Source organism: Haliotis asinina, chromosome 6 (assembly GCF_037392515.1).
Source record: "Haliotis asinina isolate JCU_RB_2024 chromosome 6, JCU_Hal_asi_v2, whole genome shotgun sequence".
Taxonomy (NCBI): domain Eukaryota; kingdom Metazoa; phylum Mollusca; class Gastropoda; order Lepetellida; family Haliotidae; genus Haliotis; species Haliotis asinina.
In genome coordinates this window covers 62,580,390-62,604,838 of record NC_090285.1, presented here as the reverse complement: position 1 = coordinate 62,604,838, position 24,449 = coordinate 62,580,390, and the positions used below count along the sequence as shown (strand labels likewise).

General features: G+C 39.4%; 2 protein-coding genes across 2 annotated transcripts; both read right to left on the bottom strand.

The window, feature by feature from the left end:
* Positions 1–3,681: 3,681 nt before the first annotated feature.
* On the bottom strand, positions 3,682–6,442 carry LOC137287998 (choline dehydrogenase, mitochondrial-like). Its single transcript, XM_067820359.1, has 5 exons — positions 6,352–6,442; positions 5,609–5,751; positions 5,179–5,353; positions 4,318–4,540; positions 3,682–3,811 (listed from the first exon to the last, which is right to left on the bottom strand). Exons 1-5 carry the CDS (start codon positions 6,440–6,442, stop codon positions 3,682–3,684), a joined length of 762 nt encoding a protein of 253 aa, XP_067676460.1.
* Positions 6,443–11,065: 4,623 nt separating this feature from the next.
* LOC137287742 (alcohol dehydrogenase [acceptor]-like) lies at positions 11,066–23,868 on the bottom strand. Its single transcript, XM_067820132.1, has 12 exons — positions 23,818–23,868; positions 22,625–22,774; positions 20,388–20,596; positions 19,515–19,704; positions 17,159–17,287; positions 16,333–16,454; positions 15,922–16,089; positions 13,886–14,036; positions 13,143–13,285; positions 12,713–12,887; positions 11,852–12,074; positions 11,066–11,345 (listed from the first exon to the last, which is right to left on the bottom strand). The coding sequence occupies exons 2-12, from the start codon at positions 22,761–22,763 to the stop codon at positions 11,216–11,218; spliced, it is 1,779 nt and encodes a 592-aa protein (XP_067676233.1). The 5' UTR covers positions 22,764–22,774; positions 23,818–23,868; the 3' UTR covers positions 11,066–11,215.
* Between the last annotated feature and the right edge of the window lie 581 nt (positions 23,869–24,449).

The following is a 24,449-nucleotide window of genomic DNA, read 5'->3' as shown; positions in this document are numbered from 1 at the left end:
GGATGGTTCGCCCCTACCACGCTTCCAGGATAGCAAATGGTGTTCAAGTTTCATCGAGTTTATAAAATCAAGACTGCTTACTACACATTGCTGACCAAAAGGATTTTGCATGGATATAACGCTTTCTTCCACAAAACGAGGTTGTGGTCGAAGTGACAATATTATCGTAAGTAATATTATATTGACCTCTTATATTGATCGATTCCAAGAGTGAAATTGTTATGTTATAAGCAATGTCATGTAAAATCCTAACGTCCATCAATAAAATACATATTTTACTACCAGTAGAAAGTAATTTTGACTTTGTAAGTCGGCGAAAACAAACTTAAATAGCATTCATCCTCAGACAGGGCGCCGCCATTTTTGAAAACCGTGAAGTCACGGGCTAAAGTCCTTTAGAATTATTGAGATTATGATTTTTTCTCATCACGTTAGAAAATCAAAACTAGTTTTTACTAGTAGTTAAATATGCATTTGAATCATTGCCAAAAGGATTTTGCATGACACAAATTGTAACATAAGGATTTCTTCCACGGAAGCAAGGTGGGGGTCGAAGTGACATATACATTGCAAGCAATGCTATATTGACCTCCACCTTACCTCCAAAAGTGAAATTGTTATATTATGAGCAATGTCAAGTAATGTCCTGATGTCCATCAATAAAATACATATTTCATTACCAGTAGAAAGTAATTTTGATTTTGTAAGTCGGTGAAAACAAACTTAAATAGCATTCATCCCAAGATCGGACGCCGCCATTTTTGAAGTCAAATCCATTTGAATTAATGAGATTATGTATGGTTTGTTCTCATCAAGTTAGAAAATCAAAACTACATAAATATGTATTTGAATCATTACCAAAGGGAGTTTGCATGACACAACCTGTAACATAACCTAAGCGAGGTCGGGGTCGAAGTGAAAATACTGCGCGATAAATTTCTTCACTTGCTAAATTTACTTGGTTTGTAACATTCACTCACCAGTATGTAGACACTTGTCAATAAACGTCTTTATACTTGGTCTCATAATCCTAATTACTTTATAATCACACTTGTATGCATTTTGAAACTTAATAAAAAGAAGCGATCTGCGAATGTATATCAGAAATGTAAAATGTAGACATGTCATAGTTTTCGTATATGAATCATAATTCGGATCCACGCCCTAGTGTATGTCGTCTGCATCACTACACTTAACGAAAACAATGATTCTGTTGAAAGCTACGACAACGTATTATAAACAAAAATGCAAATATTAAAATTATAGGAGTTATAGAGTTATAAAGTTATAGGAGCAATGTCAGGCTATTACCTTCTTCGAGAAATGTATCCATAAATATCCATAAAAACAAGTGATACATAATTCATCTGCAGATTTCCCAAGTGATGTGTCTTTTAGCAGTCTAATATACGAAAACGTGATGTATCGTTTCAGGTTTTTCACATTGCTGTATACTTTCATTGGTTACCCAAGATAGCACACCTGGCAACTAATTGCATAATGTGCGTCATTCTTTTTAAAAATTTATTTATTTAGCAAATAATGAGCAATCAATCAATGTATTGGCGGTTAATCCTTTTAAAGAAGGGTGTTGTTTTACATAGACACAGACACGACAGAGTGTAGTCAGTATAGATTAGTAAATGTACATACATAAACACTACCTTTTGACAAATCCCGTATTTAAATCCCCATAAAACTAATTAATCAATCAGCGTGTTATCGGTTAATCCTCTGATCGATCCAGACAAAAGAAATGCCAAATGGGGGCCTTTGTCGGGTAATCTAAGTGGCGTTACCACTAATTATACCTGTTATAAATTCATTAACTGAGCATCAAGTGAATGATACCAGAGACCATATTATATGGTCTCTGATGATACGTAACAAATAACGTGTAGGTTTAGTACCACCTAACACAGATTACAACCTAGCGGCACCAAGTAATTTTGACAGAATCGTCTATGAAAACAAGGGTTGTAACTCGAAAACTAGAAAAAGCAAGAGACAAAACTAAATGATAGTAGATTGTAAGAACATATAGCTTTCATTTTTCTCCACAGGTTTCGCGATTTCAGGTTTGTACAAACCTGTAAACGAAATAGTTCAACCCTTGAAATGTAGATGAATACTGCACAGACCCTCATTTCTATACCCACTATTACGTCACGGAGACGCGCCGCTCTGATTGGTTGAAATTTCGTTTGCGGCTGAGAATTTTACACTGTTGACAAAGAGGTCGATTTAGGGTAATTAAGGATCGAAATGAGCATTTTTAATGACGGGTTTCATTTATGACGATGTCAGCAAGTGATTTTGCGTCTGTACCCTATTAGAGTATATGTGATCTTTAAAAGGCTAGCCTAGGTTAAATCGCAGTCAATGTCTGCTTGTTCGTCTGCTTGACGAAAAGATGTCATTTGGCGACTGTTGTTTCATAAAGGTCACTTTTGATGCATATTCCAATCGGTATCAAGAGTGCCAAAGACACTAACAAAGTGACTGGACTGTTGAAAAAAACATCTGTTACAGTCCACCCATAACAATATCTGTTTCCTACAGGACTGATATGATGAGGTCCAAACTGGCTTGATTAAAACTTTATGAATAAGATGACACGCAAAAACTAAATAATCAAGCTACCCTCCTCTCTTACGAACAATCATTTGGTGCAGGGGACATTTCCAGGGCCGCTGGCAGTGATCATGACATAGCGTTAGTTCATGAAGGTAATAAAGTCTTAGCACTGTTTATATACACTAGTGGTAAACGTGAATTTCATTCATAACATAAATGTATTCAGAAATAAAATGATGCTGCCACTTCGGTTATACAGTCATATATAGACATATAGACGTATCTCAGAAACTGATAATGGTATATAATGTTAGGTGCATGCTCACGTTTGATGTTTTTGCGTTTGTTGGAAGTATAACACTCAAACACGTGTATTTTCAATGTGAATAACTCACAATAATTGTTCAGCTATCAGTTGCTCATAAAATCACGTTGATGTAACCATGACGTGTACTTACGCTATGACACAGCATGCCAAAAATTCAACGTTACATTGCTGTACTGCTAACAGGCATGGCACAAACATGTCCATGGAAACAGCATATAATTTTCCTGGAGACATCATCTACTGCACGGCATCGCCCATATCTTGCCACAAGCCTTCGACTAAGTGTCATTAAGAAAACCACATTCAGTTGATGCAGCGTGTTGATCACATGAACCTCAATTCTTGTTTTGAGACGAGTCATTTGGAAAGCCATACGAAAACGGTTGAAGGATTACAGCGCATCATTCCGTGACTCCAATATTTGTTTAAAGTGACCGCCACGAAACGGATTCCGGGTTTTCTTTGGCCAGCACCTATGGTCCGAATTGGGTATACAGGCGTCCATGAGAACGTGAACCCGTCCAGTGTTGATTACGTTACTCGTCATTTTAGAAGTGTAACTGAATGTGCTATGAATTTCTGTCAAAATCGTGTTCGACTCTGTGTTCAAATGCAAACGACTCGCCTACAAGAATGTCTTTTATTTTAAAGAATGTTTTTTTTATAATGTTATTGTATCAAATAAATAATTACAAACAGTGTATACATTAAACACAGAATGCACAACCATGGTTAACACGATCAAAATATGTAACATTTCCATGATTTTGTGAGTCCTATTTTGTATTTTTGATGATGTCCGCCGCTTTCTCCCCTATCATGATGGTCGGGGCGTTTGTGTTCCCTGACACGACGGCCGGCATGATAGAGGCGTCTACAACTCGCAGTCCCGCAATACCCTTCACTCTGTAAAATATAACATTTCAACAGACATTCACATTCATGTTACATCAAGATACGGCTGGCTGTCAAATCTTACAGGGCCAACCGGACGTTAGTCATGTGGGAATCTTCAACTGTTTGCCTTTGTCAAGGAATGTCGGTTGGTAAAAATCAGCGTTTAAAGGGATTGGTTATTTGATGGTTGTATTTGATCATCGAGATAACTGAAGCTTATGCTGAACGTCTTGAACACATTAATGTATGAGGAAGCAGACCCACGAGGGTGCGAGCACAACTGATGCCCATGGAGATGCCTATCCTTCTTCTATAAATGAAATTGTTAACATTACTAGAAATTCCAGCAATGTTTTCTCATTTGGCTTACAAAAACGAGAAAAAAAAGAAGAAGAAAAAAAACCTCTGAAGTTATATGTATGTTTACAAATACCCCGTATCTCAATTTTGTCTTTCCTCAAGTTTGTCGTGTTAGACAGTATTGGACGACGCTAAAAGTTTCAGAATTCATTCACCTCAGTTGAGGGTCAACCACTGTAGTGGGGTCACTTGGCTTCCCCATCTTGCAGGTAGAGGCTGGATGGTAGACTGTTGTGGCCAGTGCCCTGATGTAACACTCCCAGTATGCATCAGTGTCGTACTTCATAGTGGTGCATGTCGGGAAACGCTTGTCATTAAGCTTGGCTCCTATTTCTTTGAAAGCCTTGGTCTGATGAAGTTTTTGGACGACACGAACTCCTAGCAAACGGAAATGTTTGATGTAATCGACTGCACATTTCGATGTATTGTTTGTGGACACCTGTTCTTATTTAAACATGACAAAATGTATTTCGAAAATAGCTGAACCACTGTATATGTGTCAGTCAGTCAGTCACTCATTCACTCACTCACTCACTCACTCACTCACTCACTCACAGCCGTATACCCCAATACCCCACCTTTACCACCTGTCATCCTAGACGGTAAAACGTTTGGGTTGACAGCTTTACCGGCAAACAACGATAAGTTGAGCACAAACTTGACAACTGAAACATATTGCCATGCATGAGTGCCACCCACTGGCTCTTGTCATGGTGAGCGAAGAGGCCCCAGGTTGTCCGGATTCAAGTGTAATGCGAAGAGTGAAGCGCGTGGCCTGTCTCGAGTTCGACAGGTGCATTTGTTTTCATTTTACGGTAAGAGATTAATGTTTTGCCCATCAGAGTTTGCCCATTGCTGTGAACAGCCCACTTCTCTGCACCAGTTCAACTTATCCTTATTTGCAAGTATTTAATGATGCTGTCTGACCTTGATCCTGGGTGAATGTTGTACCAACATAATGTAAAACAGTAGCTGCTTTAGCCATTCAATGTCTTAACAACCGGTGTTGTTTTCACCTCTGATTAAAGTCTTGACGTCATCAGGATGAGACAAGTAGTTGGGGTCGATGACAGGATACTCGAATGGGTTGGTGCTTCTTAGGCGGATTGTTCCAAAGCTCTTTGGACGGAGCAGAGTTGGGGATATTGTGAATGCTTCTTGGGCTGATGTCCAGTTGAAATGGTCGACTATCTGAGCAAAAAGCATTGCTTTTACAGAACTTTTCACGTCAGTGCCAGTGTATCGTCAGTAGGTGTGTCATGCCGTAAGGCCTATGCATCGATGGCACCAGTTGTGGTGCTTTATGGTACCCACAGAATTACGATGAAAGACCTATTATTTAAAGCTGGCCTGCAATATTTGAAATGTCATGTCGGCTCTCATTCAAAGCAAACTCATGGATAACTTGGACCTATCATGTTTCCTACGGAAGAAAAAGCATGTTACCTTCTGGTCAATGTTAAACAGCCGGGCTATAAAGCTATCAAAGGATGCGCAGTAGAAATGAAACTGAACATCTGGACTTGGCTCCTCGGATTTGGTCTTCAGAAATGCCATGGCTTCTACACCTCCGCTAGATGTGCGGAAACCTGCAGCACAAGGAAGGAACTCTGAACTACAGTCACGCATGGAAAGTGTGCACTATACACCGATTTGGGCACCAAAAATCAATACTATTTACTCGACACGAAGCAACCGTGTAAGTGTACCACGGTTATGTGTTAGTTCATGTTGTTACAGAAAGGATACCGTATCTTTTCGCACGGCTATGTTTATTTCGTGTGACAAGGATGTTGAGGCATGAAACACTTCCAGGTGAACAAAATTCTTTTCTCAGTCGTGCAGTGTTAAGATTGTCTGTCAAAATGTGGTTGTCTCGCACACGGCAGAGGTACGTATCCATTCTATTATGTACACCTCTCTTCAAAACAGGGGCATTCTAATTGATATCTGAACTGGGTTTTGTCATATTTCACATCTTTTTGTCGGGTGTACAGATGATTGTTGTGGAAATTACGCTTCGGACACAGCACAGCACAAACAGAAGATGCTGTCATCTAAGATGGATTTTAAGTTCCCAGAGCTGTTAGAAAAATTAGAACGTTGACATATTTCCTGCACATGAGTACCTTTTGTCTCATGAGGGCACCAGCACTGTGATACATATACTTTAAGGAAATACAACATACCAGATTTCAGTACACGATATTCCAGTGACGTCAGCGTTGAGTCTCTTTTCTTTTCCGTGAGGGATACAGGCTTTTGAATTGTCGAGACCATGTGGACGAACAGGTGATCATGTAAGCTTTCACCAACAGGGAGGTTTGCTTGAACTGGTATCTGTACATTTAAGGCAATATATAATGCAACAAGTTGTCAGCTGTCATTATTATATGTACGCATGGGAGTCCACAGAACAAATCGAACCATACACCATAATGAATCACTACCGTTGATAGCAGTTGTTATCAAAAGGTAACAATTTACCTTACTTCATCACTGCTTGGGAAGGGTTATCGGACAAGGTGTGCATAATCAAACCACTTGGTATACGTAGCATTAGGACGCTCTTTATGTGAGCTGAATATGTTAAGTGAAGATGAAATCTGCCTGATTCATCCTTAAACACTGTGAACTTTAGTCACGAATATATAATCTATTCCCCCGTAAAACTTGAACTATGTGAGCTCTATTAGTGGGTTCAGCGTAGGTTCCAAACACTAAACGTCTCACCAAAAAGCCTGCCTCTCTTCAGCAACCACTTCTTGTTATAGGAGGTTGCCAAACAATGCATTTAGTCGTATCCCATTAGCGTGTATTGCTGCTCCTGATGTTTCTCAGTGGATAGTCTGATCCAGACTCGATTATATACAGACCGTCGAAAATAAGGCTGGAATATTGAATATTGCCGAGTGCTTCGTTAAAGGACCACTAAACTCAATTTTTGGTACTCTTTTTATCACTGCATATGAAAAACTTTTGGTTAGTCATAAACGAAACACCATTTTCTTTTAAAAAACAATTGTGGTCAATTAATACCAAGCGCTTAAAAGTTGCTAAAAAGCCGTCTGCTTCTCTCTCACCCGCAAACAAAACCGCAGACAGGTTACGTAACTCTGTCGCCAGAGCCCTACAGTGACGTCATAGAAGGAACGGTTTCCAGTTAAATGTATACTAGAATGTGTAGGAAGCTCGTTATTTTGCTGATTTCTCGACGGCTCCAAAGACATGCCGAATTGTTGTGTTGCCGTCCATTGTTCCTTGGGGTCGGGTGATGGTGTCACTATGCACCAGACTCCGTAGTTTTTGTTTAAATTTGTTGTTAGTGTGTGCGAAGTGAGCTTTGTGAAAGCCTGTGGTATATACTAAATCGGATGGTTCGCCCCTACCACGCTTCCAGGATAGCAAATGGTGTTCAAGTTTCATCGAGTTTATAAAATCAAGACTGCTTACTACACATTGCTGACCAAAAGGATTTTGCATGGATATAACGCTTTCTTCCACAAAACGAGGTTGTGGTCGAAGTGACAATATTATCGTAAGTAATATTATATTGACCTCTTATATTGATCGATTCCAAGAGTGAAATTGTTATGTTATAAGCAATGTCATGTAAAATCCTAACGTCCATCAATAAAATACATATTTTACTACCAGTAGAAAGTAATTTTGACTTTGTAAGTCGGCGAAAACAAACTTAAATAGCATTCATCCTCAGACAGGGCGCCGCCATTTTTGAAAACCGTGAAGTCACGGGCTAAAGTCCTTTAGAATTATTGAGATTATGATTTTTTCTCATCACGTTAGAAAATCAAAACTAGTTTTTACTAGTAGTTAAATATGCATTTGAATCATTGCCAAAAGGATTTTGCATGACACAAATTGTAACATAAGGATTTCTTCCACGGAAGCAAGGTGGGGGTCGAAGTGACATATATATTGCAAGCAATGCTATATTGACCTCCACCTTACCTCCAAAAGTGAAATTGTTATATTATGAGCAATGTCAAGTAATGTCCTGATGTCCATCAATAAAATACATATTTCATTACCAGTAGAAAGTAATTTTGATTTTGTAAGTCGGTGAAAACAAACTTAAATAGCATTCATCCCAAGATCGGACGCCGCCATTTTTGAAGTCAAATCCATTTGAATTAATGAGATTATGTATGGTTTGTTCTCATCAAGTTAGAAAATCAAAACTACATAAATATGTATTTGAATCATTACCAAAGGGAGTTTGCATGACACAACCTGTAACATAACCTAAGCGAGGTCGGGGTCGAAGTGAAAATACTGCGCGATAAATTTCTTCACTTGCTAAATTTACTTGGTTTGTAACATTCACTCACCAGTATGTAGACACTTGTCAATAAACGTCTTTATACTTGGTCTCATAATCCTAAGTACTTTATAATCACACTTGTATGCATTTTGAAACTTAATAAAAAGAAGCGATCTGCGAATGTATATCAGAAATGTAAAATGTAGACATGTCATAGTTTTCGTATATGAATCATAATTCGGATCCACGCCCTAGTGTATGTCGTCTGCATCACTACACTTAACGAAAACAATGATTCTGTTGAAAGCTACGACAACGTATTATAAACAAAAATGCAAATATTAAAATTATAGGAGTTATAGAGTTATAAAGTTATAGGAGCAATGTTAGGCTATTACCTTCTTCGAGAAATGTATCCATAAATATCCATAAAAACAAGTGATACATAATTCATCTGCAGATTTCCCAAGTGATGTGTCTTTTAGCAATCTAATATACGAAAACGTGATGTATCGTTTCAGGTTTTTCACATTGCTGTATACTTTCATTGGTTACCCAAGATAGCACACCTGGCAACTAATTGCATAATGTGCGTCATTCTTTTTAAAAATTTATTTATTTAGCAAATAATGAGCAATCAATCAATGTATTGGCGGTTAATCCTTTTAAAGAAGGGTGTTGTTTTACATAGACACAGACACGACAGAGTGTATTCAGTATAGATTAGTAAATGTACATACATAAACACTACCTTTTGACAAATCCCGTATTTAAATCCCCATAAAACTAATTAATCAATCAGCGTGTTATCGGTTAATCCTCTGATCGATCCAGACAAAAGAAATGCCAAATGGGGGCCTTTGTCGGGTAATCTAAGTGGCGTTACCACTAATTATACCTGTTATAAATTCATTAACTGAGCATCAAGTGAATGATACCAGAGACCATATTATATGGTCTCTGATGATACGTAACAAATAACGTGTAGGTTTAGTACCACCTAACACAGATTACAACCTAGCGGCACCAAGTAATTTTGACAGAATCGTCTATGAAAACAAGGGTTGTAACTCGAAAACTAGAAAAAGCAAGAGACAAAACTAAATGATAGTAGATTGTAAGAGCATATAGCTTTCATTTTTCTCCACAGGTTTCGCGATTTCAGGTTTGTACAAACCTGTAAACGAAATAGTTCAACCCTTGAAATGTAGATGAATACTGCACAGACCCTCATTTCTATACCCACTATTACGTCACGGAGACGCGCCGCTCTGATTGGTTGAAATTTCGTTTGCGGCTGAGAATTTTACACTGTTGACAAAGAGGTCGATTTAGGGTAATTAAGGATCGAAATGAGCATTTTTAATGACGGGTTTCATTTATGACGATGTCAGCAAGTGATTTTGCGTCTGTACCCTATTAGAGTATATGTGACCTTTAAAAGGCTAGCCTAGGTTAAATCGCAGTCAATGTCTGCTTGTTCGTCTGCTTGACGAAAAGATGTCATTTGGCGACTGTTGTTTCATAAAGGTCACTTTTGATGCATATTCCAATCGGTATCAAGAGTGCCAAAGACACTAACAAAGTGACTGGACTGTTGAAAAAAACATCTGTTACAGTCCACCCATAACAATATCTGTTTCCTACAGGACTGATATGATGAGGTCCAAACTGGCTTGATTAAAACTTTATGAATAAGATGACACGCAAAAACTAAATAATCAAGCTACCCTCCTCTCTTACGAACAATCATTTGGTGCAGGGGACATTTCCAGGGCCGCTGGCAGTGATCATGACATAGCGTTAGTTCATGAAGGTAATAAAGTCTTAGCACTGTTTATATACACTAGTGGTAAACGTGAATTTCATTCATAACATAAATGTATTCAGAAATAAAATGATGCTGCCACTTCGGTTATACAGTCATATATAGACATATAGACGTATCTCAGAAACTGATAATGGTATATAATGTTAGGTGCATGCTCACGTTTGATGTTTTTGCGTTTGTTGGAAGTATAACACTCAAACACGTGTATTTTCAATGTGAATAACTCACAATAATTGTTCAGCTATCAGTTGCTCATAAAATCACGTTGATGTAACCATGACGTGTACTTACGCTATGACACAGCATGCCAAAAATTCAACGTTACATTGCTGTACTGCTAACAGGCATGGCACAAACATGTCCATGGAAACAGCATATAATTTTCCTGGAGACATCATCTACTGCACGGCATCGCCCATATCTTGCCACAAGCCTTCGACTAAGTGTCATTAAGAAAACCACATTCAGTTGATGCAGCGTGTTGATCACATGAACCTCAATTCTTGTTTTGAGACGAGTCATTTGGAAAGCCATACGAAAACGGTTGAAGGATTACAGCGCATCATTCCGTGACTCCAATATTTGTTTAAAGTGACCGCCACGAAACGGATTCCGGGTTTTCTTTGGCCAGCACCTATGGTCCGAATTGGGTATACAGGCGTCCATGAGAACGTGAACCCGTCCAGTGTTGATTACGTTACTCGTCATTTTAGAAGTGTAACTGAATGTGCTATGAATTTCTGTCAAAATCGTGTTCGACTCTGTGTTCAAATGCAAACGACTCGCCTACAAGAATGTCTTTTATTTTAAAGAATGTTTTTTTTATAATGTTATTGTATCAAATAAATAATTACAAACAGTGTATACATTAAACACAGAATGCACAACCATGGTTAACACGATCAAAATATGTAACATTTCCATGATTTTGTGAGTCCTATTTTGTATTTTTGATGATGTCCGCCGCTTTCTCCCCTATCATGATGGTCGGGGCGTTTGTGTTCCCTGACACGACGGCCGGCATGATAGAGGCGTCTACAACTCGCAGTCCCGCAATACCCTTCACTCTGTAAAATATAACATTTCAACAGACATTCACATTCATGTTACATCAAGATACGGCTGGCTGTCAAATCTTACAGGGCCAACCGGACGTTAGTCATGTGGGAATCTTCAACTGTTTGCCTTTGTCAAGGAATGTCGGTTGGTAAAAATCAGCGTTTAAAGGGATTGGTTATTTGATGGTTGTATTTGATCATCGAGATAACTGAAGCTTATGCTGAACGTCTTGAACACATTAATGTATGAGGAAGCAGACCCACGAGGGTGCGAGCACAACTGATGCCCATGGAGATGCCTATCCTTCTTCTATAAATGAAATTGTTAACATTACTAGAAATTCCAGCAATGTTTTCTCATTTGGCTTACAAAAACGAGAAAAAAAAGAAGAAGAAAAAAAACCTCTGAAGTTATATGTATGTTTACAAATACCCCGTATCTCAATTTTGTCTTTCCTCAAGTTTGTCGTGTTAGACAGTATTGGACGACGCTAAAAGTTTCAGAATTCATTCACCTCAGTTGAGGGTCAACCACTGTAGTGGGGTCACTTGGCTTCCCCATCTTGCAGGTAGAGGCTGGATGGTAGACTGTTGTGGCCAGTGCCCTGATGTAACACTCCCAGTATGCATCAGTGTCGTACTTCATAGTGGTGCATGTCGGGAAACGCTTGTCATTAAGCTTGGCTCCTATTTCTTTGAAAGCCTTGGTCTGATGAAGTTTTTGGACGACACGAACTCCTAGCAAACGGAAATGTTTGATGTAATCGACTGCACATTTCGATGTATTGTTTGTGGACACCTGTTCTTATTTAAACATGACAAAATGTATTTCGAAAATAGCTGAACCACTGTATATGTGTCAGTCAGTCAGTCACTCATTCACTCACTCACTCACTCACTCACTCACTCACTCACAGCCGTATACCCCAATACCCCACCTTTACCACCTGTCATCCTAGACGGTAAAACGTTTGGGTTGACAGCTTTACCGGCAAACAACGATAAGTTGAGCACAAACTTGACAACTGAAACATATTGCCATGCATGAGTGCCACCCACTGGCTCTTGTCATGGTGAGCGAAGAGGCCCCAGGTTGTCCGGATTCAAGTGTAATGCGAAGAGTGAAGCGCGTGGCCTGTCTCGAGTTCGACAGGTGCATTTGTTTTCATTTTACGGTAAGAGATTAATGTTTTGCCCATCAGAGTTTGCCCATTGCCGTGAACAGCCCACTTCTCTGCACCAGTTCAACTTATCCTTATTTGCAAGTATTTAATGATGCTGTCTGACCTTGATCCTGGGTGAATGTTGTACCAACATAATGTAAAACAGTAGCTGCTTTAGCCATTCAATGTCTTAACAACCGGTGTTGTTTTCACCTCTGATTAAAGTCTTGACGTCATCAGGATGAGACAAGTAGTTGGGGTCGATGACAGGATACTCGAATGGGTTGGTGCTTCTTAGGCGGATTGTTCCAAAGCTCTTTGGACGGAGCAGAGTTGGGGATATTGTGAATGCTTCTTGGGCTGATGTCCAGTTGAAATGGTCGACTATCTGAGCAAAAAGCATTGCTTTTACAGAACTTTTCACGTCAGTGCCAGTGTATCGTCAGTAGGTGTGTCATGCCGTAAGGCCTATGCATCGATGGCACCAGTTGTGGTGCTTTATGGTACCCACAGAATTACGATGAAAGACCTATTATTTAAAGCTGGCCTGCAATATTTGAAATGTCATGTCGGCTCTCATTCAAAGCAAACTCATGGATAACTTGGACCTATCATGTTTCCTACGGAAGAAAAAGCATGTTACCTTCTGGTCAATGTTAAACAGCCGGGCTATAAAGCTATCAAAGGATGCGCAGTAGAAATGAAACTGAACATCTGGACTTGGCTCCTCGGATTTGGTCTTCAGAAATGCCATGGCTTCTACACCTCCGCTAGATGTGCGGAAACCTGCAGCACAAGGAAGGAACTCTGAACTACAGTCACGCATGGAAAGTGTGCACTATACACCGATTTGGGCACCAAAAATCAATACTATTTACTCGACACGAAGCAACCGTGTAAGTGTACCACGGTTATGTGTTAGTTCATGTTGTTACAGAAAGGATACCGTATCTTTTCGCACGGCTATGTTTATTTCGTGTGACAAGGATGTTGAGGCATGAAACACTTCCAGGTGAACAAAATTCTTTTCTCAGTCGTGCAGTGTTAAGATTGTCTGTCAAAATGTGGTTGTCTCGCACACGGCAGAGGTACGTATCCATTCTATTATGTACACCTCTCTTCAAAACAGGGGCATTCTAATTGATATCTGAACTGGGTTTTGTCATATTTCACATCTTTTTGTCGGGTGTACAGATGATTGTTGTGGAAATTACGCTTCGGACACAGCACAGCACAAACAGAAGATGCTGTCATCTAAGATGGATTTTAAGTTCCCAGAGCTGTTAGAAAAATTAGAACGTTGACATATTTCCTGCACATGAGTACCTTTTGTCTCATGAGGGCACCAGCACTGTGATACATATACTTTAAGGAAATACAACATACCAGATTTCAGTACACGATATTCCAGTGACGTCAGCGTTGAGTCTCTTTTCTTTTCCGTGAGGGATACAGGCTTTTGAATTGTCGAGACCATGTGGACGAACAGGTGATCATGTAAGCTTTCACCAACAGGGAGGTTTGCTTGAACTGGTATCTGTACATTTAAGGCAATATATAATGCAACAAGTTGTCAGCTGTCATTATTATATGTACGCATGGGAGTCCACAGAACAAATCGAACCATACACCATAATGAATCACTACCGTTGATAGCAGTTGTTATCAAAAGGTAACAATTTACCTTACTTCATCACTGCTTGGGAAGGGTTATCGGACAAGGTGTGCATAATCAAACCACTTGGTATACGTAGCATTAGGACGCTCTTTATGTGAGCTGAATATGTTAAGTGAAGATGAAATCTGCCTGATTCATCCTTAAACACTGTGAACTTTAGTCACGAATATATAATCTATTCCCCCGTAAAACTTGAACTATGTGAGCTCTATTAGTGGGTTCAGCGTAGGTTCCAAACACTAAACGTCTCACCAAAAAGCCTGCCTCACATAATACGATAATCTCTAGCACAACGACGTAAGAGGTTTTCTATCTGTTTGAAAGGTTAAATAAATACATGGCACCATGCAAACTCTCAAAACCTTTAAGAGTTGGCTTAAAGCTCAGCAATAGCGGCAAAAAGCATGTTCAGTTCTATGAAAACAAGTTAACAGCACTGTGCAAGGTGACAAACATTAATACATATATATTTCTCTATTCATGGAACATTGGGCATTAAACATTTCGACGTCAGCTACAGTTATATATTTACTTTCTAGACACTCAAGACAGTTTGACAAAGATATGATCTGAGGTTTACTGAGATAAAAATAAAGTGCAACAAGCTTCTATAAGACATGTTGGGATTTGAATGCTTTGGCAAGAAATAGACATCACAGGCACAAACTGTCCTTCTGTTCCAGGTGTTCTGTATCGTTAATGCTTATGGATAGAAATTTTTGCACGGGTTTTCGCAGAATTATGGCCTTGATGTTCAACATAGGAATGAGTTATATGGATGATATGGTACACATGTGATTACAAAACGGTCGAATAGGGAATTTGTTTCCGCATTTGCGCTCACCTTAGCATGAAATCAACTCAAAAGCAAAGTTATTGTGACGCACAAACATAAAACAGAACAAGTGTTAGAACACTTCCCGCGTGGATGAAATTTTGTCACGAATAAAGAAAATGTTGGAAAGAATAAAGTAAGTAAGGATTAGCAGAAGTCTATAAGAACAGCGTCCCTGGATAGGAAAATCAGCCACCACCTGCTTTAGTGCACATAAGCAAGTTCACACGATCAACAGCAAGCGAGTTAAATTAAACTGCATGCACATTCATGATATCTCAATTGCATTGATTGGTTCAGATCTATTGGCAAGATTCAAAGTTTGAAACATATGAAAGAAGATATACAACGTCTCTCCAGCGGAACCAGTTGTACTCTCATCAGGACATTATTTCTGGAAATAATCAGACAATGCGCTGGCTGTTTTAAAATTAATTTGAGATGTTATATACATGTACAAGAAATCTAAGTTTCATTCAAAGGAAACCGATGACAAACATCGGTAATGAAATCAGTTAAGTGAGTGAGCGGTTTTAGAATGCCTTTATCAACATTCCAGCAAAACCACATCGGAGACACAGCAGGGACTACACACACTGTCCCCATGTGACGAATCGAATCCGGGTCTTCGGGGTGACGAGCGAACAGTTAAACAACTAGACTCCCCAACCCCTCCTTACCACCGCCCCATCCCCCGCACCGACTGACACATGAAGTGACAAATAATGTAGTGGCAAATAGAATTCGTCTATTTGAATCCGAGTGACTGTTGTTTTTATCCTCTTACTTTGATTATGGTTATGTTGTGTGAAAACAAAGACACTGGCAACTGTGATAGTCATGGGGAGAACAGTAAGTCAAGTTATTAATTTGATTAAACTGCATGCTGAGTTCGCTGATATTTCTTACCTTCATCTCCTCCAAATGTTTCTTCGGCCCTATCCCAGACAGCATCAGCAACTGTGGCGACCCAATTGCACCAGCTGACAGAATCACCTCCCTTGATGCTCTCGTTCTGTGCAGGCGGTTATCCTTGATATACTCCACTCCAACAGCCTTCTTATTTTCGATCATTACCTATAACAACATGGTGTAGTATTTGACTGGTAAAGTTTGTGATTACGATTTGTACTTCCTATCTCTTAGTCTCATCCAAAAGTTTCAAGCAATGCCCATGATAGATCGATGCTAATAAACCACCTTTGCCTGTGGGCCTACAAACATCAGAGTGTGCGCGTGTACATGTGTGTGTGTGTCTGTATGTGTGTGTGTCTGTATGTGTGTGTGACCTTAAGAAGGTGGAAAGATCAAGAACACTACCTTTGTGACGTGACTGTTGGCCAGGACGTGCAGGTTTGGTCTGTCTATCACTGGCCACAGGAATCTCTGTGAAGTACTCATTCGTTCACCATTCCCGATTGAAACCTGCGATCTGCTGAATCCTGAAAACGTCACAGCTGTCTTGCAATGTGCATAAAACACGACTAAGATCATACTTAAGGCAAAAACTACATGAGCAGATTTTCCCCCTTTTTGCAGATGTAATTCATATGTTGTTAGAAATCAGTTGAGTCAGATGCTAGCTGGGGAACTATTTGCGATTCAAGTTGACAGGGAAAGTTACCAAATGTGGTCACAAATTTGAATCCCTGTCACTGGAGAGCGACATATAAATCCAGACATACAAACTGACTGACTCACTGCATGATGCCTAAAGAGAGAGACTGGCATGCACACAGACAGATCAGCAGTCACAGAGCTTCATGAACTGGTCAAATGGGCAGTCCATGGACTCTCCAGAATAAAAAAAGTATACATAACACCATAAATAGCCCTGTATCACTTTCGCTGAATTCGAAGTTTTGTCTTGACGAAGGCACCCAACCGGGAATCACATGTATAATTTTCATACTGACAGTCTCGTTACAGATGATCGTTTGACTGTGGAGTAAGACACAAGCACTCAAACTGTATGGAGTGTCTCCTTTCCACAGAATCTAGCTTTTAAAAAATTCAGTTCAAAGTAATATCTGCTGCGTACTGATCTAACAAAACTGACACCAAGTGGCTTACCAGGATGGAAATGGCACGAATCCTGATACCAGAATACACACAACTACATAGTCATTCGCATTCACACGCTTGCCTTCCTGATTTTCTCCGTTGTAGTCTGTTTCCTTGTACCCGAGTTCAATTCCCGCCTTGACGAAGTAGTCAGCGACCGGTATTGCATGCGTTTCTGTCACAATCAGTGGGCCCCCGTGACCATGGTATTCTTGAAAAGGGATGATAAATAACTGAAAACTACCTCTGTTATAAGCCCTTTCATTGATGTTAATTTAAGTATCAGGAAAAGTAGAGAAACCCCGCGCGAATGTAGAAAAGGGCAACTGTAATGGATTTTCAAAGGTTGAAAATTAGAAAGATGGTGGTTCGTCGCCTGTTCACCGCGAACAAAATCAGGCCAGAGAGCACATCATTGCTGGATTGAGATTTGTCTTGTCTCACCCGATGTATATCGGAACTTTAACGAACCGTCTTCACGTTAAAGGGTACACCCCAAGCTGTTCTCGGATAAATCAGTCCTAGTTTATTCAAGTTATCACCATCATTTTGGCTGTCTGTAATGAGTGGATGCAAACAAATCTAGAAGTTAGCTCAAATACACAAACGACAGTAAAAGTGATAGTGGTAATATGTATTACAGAACAGATGGTTTGAGACTACCCCTTTAATTCGTTATACCCTCAGTTGTTGTGTCATAGCGTACGCTGTATGCATTAAAACAAGTTCATGAACGTATATTTAACTGTGGATGAAATTAATGTGACTAGTTCATATGACCAAATACATGACTTTCAATGTCTTTTAAGACTAACCGTCGCTTTTAGAGGCACAGTCAATCTGCATTCCGTGGGGACGATTTTGCTGTGAACGGACTATAGTTTTCATGATTTTATCGTACATCCAGTGGTATTAAATCTAGATATCCACACGTAATCTAGTTGTATAGTAGGGATATTGTTGTCTGATTGGCTACTCAGCATTCACTGAAACTGCTGAGTGGTTAAGGTATGTCTCACCTTGGGCTGAACATTATGCGATTGACATTAAAGTTGAAACATTGACTTAAGAAAGTGGCAATTTGTAAGATAGAAATGTACTTGGCGTTGTTTTTTCATTGTTCCCACCAATACAAGGTTCGAGGATAAGCATAATATGTAGTAACATGTGAGAATACATTGCTGATACATTAAGTATATATGTATATATTGGACATGGACGTACGTCGGTTAACAATGGTCTATCTGTATTAAATAGTAAGTGAGTGAGTTCACATTTAATGTCACCTCGGCAATATTGCAGCCATATCGGTATCAAATAATGAAAATATAGGGAATAATTTGTTTGAGAATTTATCGAAAACGTTTCTTTTGGATATAACTCTTTTAACCGTGAGTATGTCTTTTATATAAAATCTTTACAAAGTTTTCTACACTGGGAGTTACAATACCATGCAAAAATCTAAATTGAAAATTTAGAAGTATAACATCTTTCAACTTTTTCTATAAAACCTTTCCAGACAGCAGTTTCCGATAAAATGTTCTAGAGCCTTAGCTGAAGACATGAAATCATTTTGGAAAGAGTTTATATTGAGGGAATTTTTATACATATATACGTAGCCGTCGTCTAAGGTCATTTTGCATGAATCAGGTACAATGAATATATTCAAGATCTAAATATGTACCCCTTATCCCATATGTATTCCATATGTATTCCCAAGTCTTGAAAAGACACCAAACCTTAATAGTCAAAATTCCTTTGTTAAGTTATCATCTTGGATGGTGGTTTAGTACAGTATGTTTTTCATACTTACAATACATCATTCCAAAACGGATTTTCAACAACATAATGATAATTTGCGCCACACATTAGTATATCTCTCAATGGAACGTTGAATAAATTACTTACATGCTCCATTTGATGTAGTCAGTTTTATTATCCCAGATAAACATATTCTCTCTAGGGAAGTAATAAATGCATCTGGTGGCTTAGGTAAAGTATTAAGGGTATGCACTAATCTTGAAAGATCCAGTGTTTTAATAACGGTAATTTTGCGAAGCAATGTTAGTTTACTATTTTGCCATGTCGCTAGTAATCTATTAAAATCTTCTTTTTCTCGTGTTGATAACTCACAGAACATTAAAATCTGAAGTAAATTTAATTCCTAAAACTTCTAATTCCATTTTATATTCAAGTCTTGACAAAATATGTGTCCGTCTCCAGCCTTAGAGTCGATCCAGTGACATATTGCAGAAAGTATTTAGCATATTGGCGTAATGTATATTCTTGCTCATGAGTTACAATACCCTATATTCTATTATTCTGTCTTATCATACATCCAAGGATTTCAGCTACACACAAAATAATAAGCAAATATGGTGATAATGGATCACCTTGCCTGCAGCCTCGCCCGTTAGGGTACATGGCATAACTGTTACCTGAGTTTTTTAATCTCTCAATTTGTATGTCTTCCGACTTTTTGAAGTAAGGAAGAACATCTTTGTAACTCCATCCTTCACATCCATTGGCTGCCCAGCTATCGTAGTCATGGCGATGACCTCTGGCATACTGCATAAAATTTAACTGACTGGTTCCTCCCAAGACTTTACCGCGTGGCCATGCTCCCCTCTGAAAAGCAAATGTGTCTTCTTGAATACTGATACATATTATCACTTAATGTTGATAATGTTCACTATTCACCAGTGGATACAGAAGATAATATTTTCTCTTACCGTGTTGTCGCCAACGGAGCCATAAAGTAACTACATTTGTTTCACTCAATGGGAATGAAAAATAAACCACGTGGAATACAAATTAAAGAACCGCTTTAAAGTAACAAACCGCTTGACATACACAAAGAGTTCTCTATAAAAGCCTAATTCACTGTATGGTCCTGATTATGTCATCCAAATGTTTCTATCAATGGCAACATTACCACGGGTTCGCCAAGAGAAGAGCATATGCTTCAATACCTTTGCGCTCGAAACAAACACAAAGCAAGCCAGTTGTTCACTGATTCGTCACGTCTGGAAATGTCTTCCACTTATCTACCAAAATGTTTAAGATGCCTTAATGTAACGTTGCTACCTTGATCTCACAGATGGAATTTTTATCTCGAAATTTAAAATGTTTGTAGAAAGAGTGTTTCAACATCACACTAAGAAACATGGAATGTATTGTAAAAAATGTTCCAAAGTCAATGATTTGTATGAACTGTATTTTGCACGTATACATGATCCAGTAGTTACTGCATCGTGGAAATAGGACATCATTGAGATGCATGCTACCACAGACTTATTTGACGATCTTGCCTTTTCTATTAGCCCTGAAAGGGCGTGTTGCTGAGGTTCGGTCATATATGCCCAGTCAAATTTTCCTTTCTGATTCAAACCCGCCAGGAGAGGAACAGCCAGTGTCTCTTGGTTTCGGTCATCACCACCAGCCTCAATCAGCAGGACAGTCACGTGACCTTTCTCGGACAGACGGGACGCCAGAACAGATCCTGCAGACCCTGCCCCAACTGTGAAGTAGAATATACTAAAACCCTTCACAAAATGTAATTTTTAAAAACAATTAATAATTTTTCTCTTATTTAACATCGATGTATCCGAAATGGGAGTTGCTTGGTGTGGGGTGCTTTCTGTGGGAACAACCATTCCTGATTTCTGGTCATCCGTGGAACCCCACAGCTGCTGCTTACCGCGACCAGGTGCTCATCCCTGAAGTCGTTCCTTTCATGGCGGCTCATGGCCCATGCGTAGAGTTCCAGCATGATAATGTTCGGCCGCATACCGCGATGTTGACACGAAATTTCCTTCAAAACCTTACCTTAACCCAATAGAGCACGCTTGGAATGCACTTGGGAGAAGGCTTCGTGGTCTTAGGAACCAACCTCAGAATTTGTAGGAGCTTGGCGTTGCCTTACAAGAGCAATGGCACAGAATCCCCAACCACGTGTTCACAAGCATCAGGTAGTCGATGAGTAGACGTTGTTTGGCAGTGATGAATGCGCGGGGCGGCCATACACAATATTGAACTAAGAAATTTCGAATTTTTATTCTTGTGTCTTGACATTCTTTATACCCATGTTTTGGAACGGCGGTGTGACCAAATGGAACTGATTGTGGCACTGTCTGCGTATCGAGTACACCACACAGATCTCAGCAATGAAATAATAACAATTTAACCATCTTAACATCCCTTTGTCCTTTTTAGTGACCTGAAGAAAGAATGTGATGTTTCCTTTTTGACTCAGTATACAATGTTACAGTACCTTATACTACGGAGGTCAGACACGGCCGCCATCTTGTTTCCAAATGAAACTAATCGAAATTCATCACATAACATTAACAGAAATACAATATGTGCATATGTGCACAATATGTTTGCCAAAACTAAATAAACTGAGCTGTTGCTTTTGCTCTCTACTCATACTTAATTCGGAAAAAGTATATTTGTTACCATAGAATCTGGGCAGAAATAAACCATCCTCATACACGGAGATCTCAATCGGATTCTGTTTACAGGAAGAAATGATTATTACTTGGTCACAGTGAGCAACGAAATGTAAGTCAGCTGGTGCTCGCCCAGTGGTATCTGCCCTTAAATCCACACTTTGTTCAAAGACAAATTCTAATACGCAGAGGTCAGGTTTCGTGAGAAATAAAACAGAGAAGATTTTACTTGAAACGTTTTGTGAATGTCACTGAAGGAACTCTGATCATGGCATGGTAGCACATGTGTGTTAAGATAAAAAATCTCCACAGATGATGAAATTCTGTTCCTAGTCCAAGGGAAGCAGTTTTCTTACCTTTCTAGCCACGCAGGATTAGAGTTAATCCACGTCGCACTCACCAATGTTCCAGCTACATGTCTGCGGTCTGTAAATAATCGAGTCTGGACCAGACAATCCGGTGATCAACAGCATGAGCATCGATCTATGCAACTGGGAACCGATGACATGTGTCAACCAAGTCGGCGAGCCTTACTACCCGATCCCGTTAGTCGCCTCTTATTGGCAAGCGTGGGTTGCTGAAGGCCTATTCTACCCCGGTTCCAAGAGAAACAATTTGACGTTGCTCTCTCATTTCCCAAATACAGTCCGGATCTGAATCATATTCAAAACATTTGGGGGATGATGAAGGAGAGTGCCAAACTTGAAGATATGACGAAAAAGGTTATGCGACATTGGGACAGTAAGAAACCTCTAACCTCCATCACAGGGTGTATGTCTATCTGCATTAGTAAGACTGTTGCTATACAGTTACTAGAGTAACATACATGAGTCTGTGAGCGAGTTTAATTTTTCGTCGCTTTTATCAAGTCTCCTGAACTACACAATGCATCTATAATGTATAGATGAATCTGCACCCCTACACAAAACCGACTTATATATCAATTCACGTGATCTTTGAAACAGCGTTGATACAACTGAACATAACAGAATGTTGACATTATTTAATCCGACTATTATTGTTTCAACAATTCAGAACTGAACCAAAATGTGGGATACTAGTCTTTTGACGATGAAATTCAAAAATAATTTTACCTATTATGTAGTCATAAGACGTCCTCAGCTCGGGAGAAAGAACTCCTTTGTCGTCCTTTGGTAAGACTGCGACACTGGCGATGATGGCGAGGACAGCAACACTGGAGACAAGGAGCAGTGACGTCGTTGAAAAGTTCATGGTCTTCTTTTCTGAAAGAGGTTTCTCTTTGAGAAACTGAAAATCCTGTCAAAATAGACAGTGTAGCATTTCCGCTGTTTACACAGTAACCATCATTTTATGCTTTTTCTGTTAAAATGTAAAGCCACATGCTTTTCCTGTAAATCAAGCAATTTAGGAACAGCTTTTTGTATAAATGAGTGAGTGAGTTATTATTTAACGTCACATTGGCAATATTTCAGCCTTATCGTGACGACAACATGTTTGATATTGAAATGTCGCCACAGGACAGTAAAACAACTAGAGAATCACAGTTACAATTAAAACTGGTGGGGAAAGTTAAAACTAATAACACTATTTGGACAATATAATATAAAATACGGGCTGTAGATGGCCAACAACTGAAGGTAGATCACCATACGAGGGACCATGGGGATTTACAATACCTTTGCAACCTGCATGGACCCTAGGTGGATTTACACCATCCCCTCAGCCATTGGCGATTATTCTAAAATTTAACCATTATTAAAAACAACAAATATACTGCGGTTAAAAGTTTGGCCGTACTAAATTTACATAGAATGATTTGGGACTTACGTACTCTCTCAGGAGGACAATAATTTTACAATACTTCAAGCCCCTTTGAGCTCGAGGGTACAGCCACTAACAATCTCAGTTATTAATCTAGACTATCAATAATGAAACATTTCATCATTTACATTGTATAATGGAAACTAAGATTCATCCCTGTTGTCACTCTCAACAGACACTTCAGTTTCGGTCTGAACTGAACCCCGTCACCCTGTTTCAAGCCTTTTGGAAAGTTTGGCCGTACACACTGCACAGAAACTGACCGGGTCGTGTTTTAGCAAAATAAGGACATTATGGCGCGGGACCGCCGCACCAAATAAGGCTTTCGTGAACAGCTTGTTGATAAGCATTTTTACATGTTGATTCCCATGGAGAAACTAATGCATTTGTTAACAGTCAGTCAGAACTCGATGTCTAACAAATGAATACATGTCGAAAATACATGGCGCTCTTTTATATCATGAAGTGATCACGTAAGACTCACATAATCGTTGTGTGCTTCTTCGTGTGGACAGCAAACGACGAGATCTGTGTCACAGCCCTCAAGTCTACACCTAACTAGGTTATGTCAATAGGTCAAAAACTAGCACACGCAATGGATTTCAAAAGCAGAAGTAATACATCTCAAGTTCAAGGCCGTATGCAGTCAATATCGAGCTGCCCTATTTCAGCAAATCGTGAACGAATGTAACCTTGGTGGGTCTCCCCGACTGTTGTGTCACTGTTGCTGTTCCGCTGCGGTGTGATCTATGTCAGTTTCTGCTGTAGCAAAACGAGACTATGGTTGATCCTGTAGCATTCGTCTACCCAACTAATTAAAACTAGCTAATGTCTGTATTGAGATGTCATCATGTAGAAATAGGCCATTATATTTGCCTGACCTTCACTTTAAAGAAACTCTCAAGTATCGATACAAGACGTCTTTTAAAGACAGTTTACCTTCATGCTGGACCGGCGTGAATACAGAGATTACTAAACGGGTGTCTGTTATGGCGACGTTACTCGTCATTCGTCACAAGACAACAAACAAGTCCAAACACTCGTATTGATTGCATTAGAAATATATTTTCACAAAAATAACCCCGAGTCCTTCAATCGTTTATGGCACTGTGTGAT

Bases quoted from the DNA above. Each gene is read 5' to 3' on its own strand.
- LOC137287998 (XM_067820359.1), bottom strand. From the start codon at position 6,442: ATGGTCTCGACAATTCAAAAGCCTGTATCCCTCACGGAAAAGAAAAGA. The intron at 5,752-6,351 runs GTATGTTGTATT...CTTGTGCTGCAG, and splicing joins ATATCGTGTACTGAAATCTG to GTTTCCGCACATCTAGCGGA. The intron at 3,812-4,317 runs GTGAATGAATTC...TATATTTTACAG, and splicing joins GTGGTTGACCCTCAACTGAG to AGTGAAGGGTATTGCGGGAC.
- LOC137287742 (XM_067820132.1), bottom strand. From the start codon at position 22,763: ATGAACTTTTCAACGACGTCACTGCTCCTTGTCTCCAGTGTTGCTGTC. The intron at 14,037-15,921 runs GTAAGAAATATC...TTAAATGTACAG, and splicing joins AACATTTGGAGGAGATGAAG to ATACCAGTTCAAGCAAACCT. The intron at 11,346-11,851 runs GTGAATGAATTC...TATATTTTACAG, and splicing joins GTGGTTGACCCTCAACTGAG to AGTGAAGGGTATTGCGGGAC.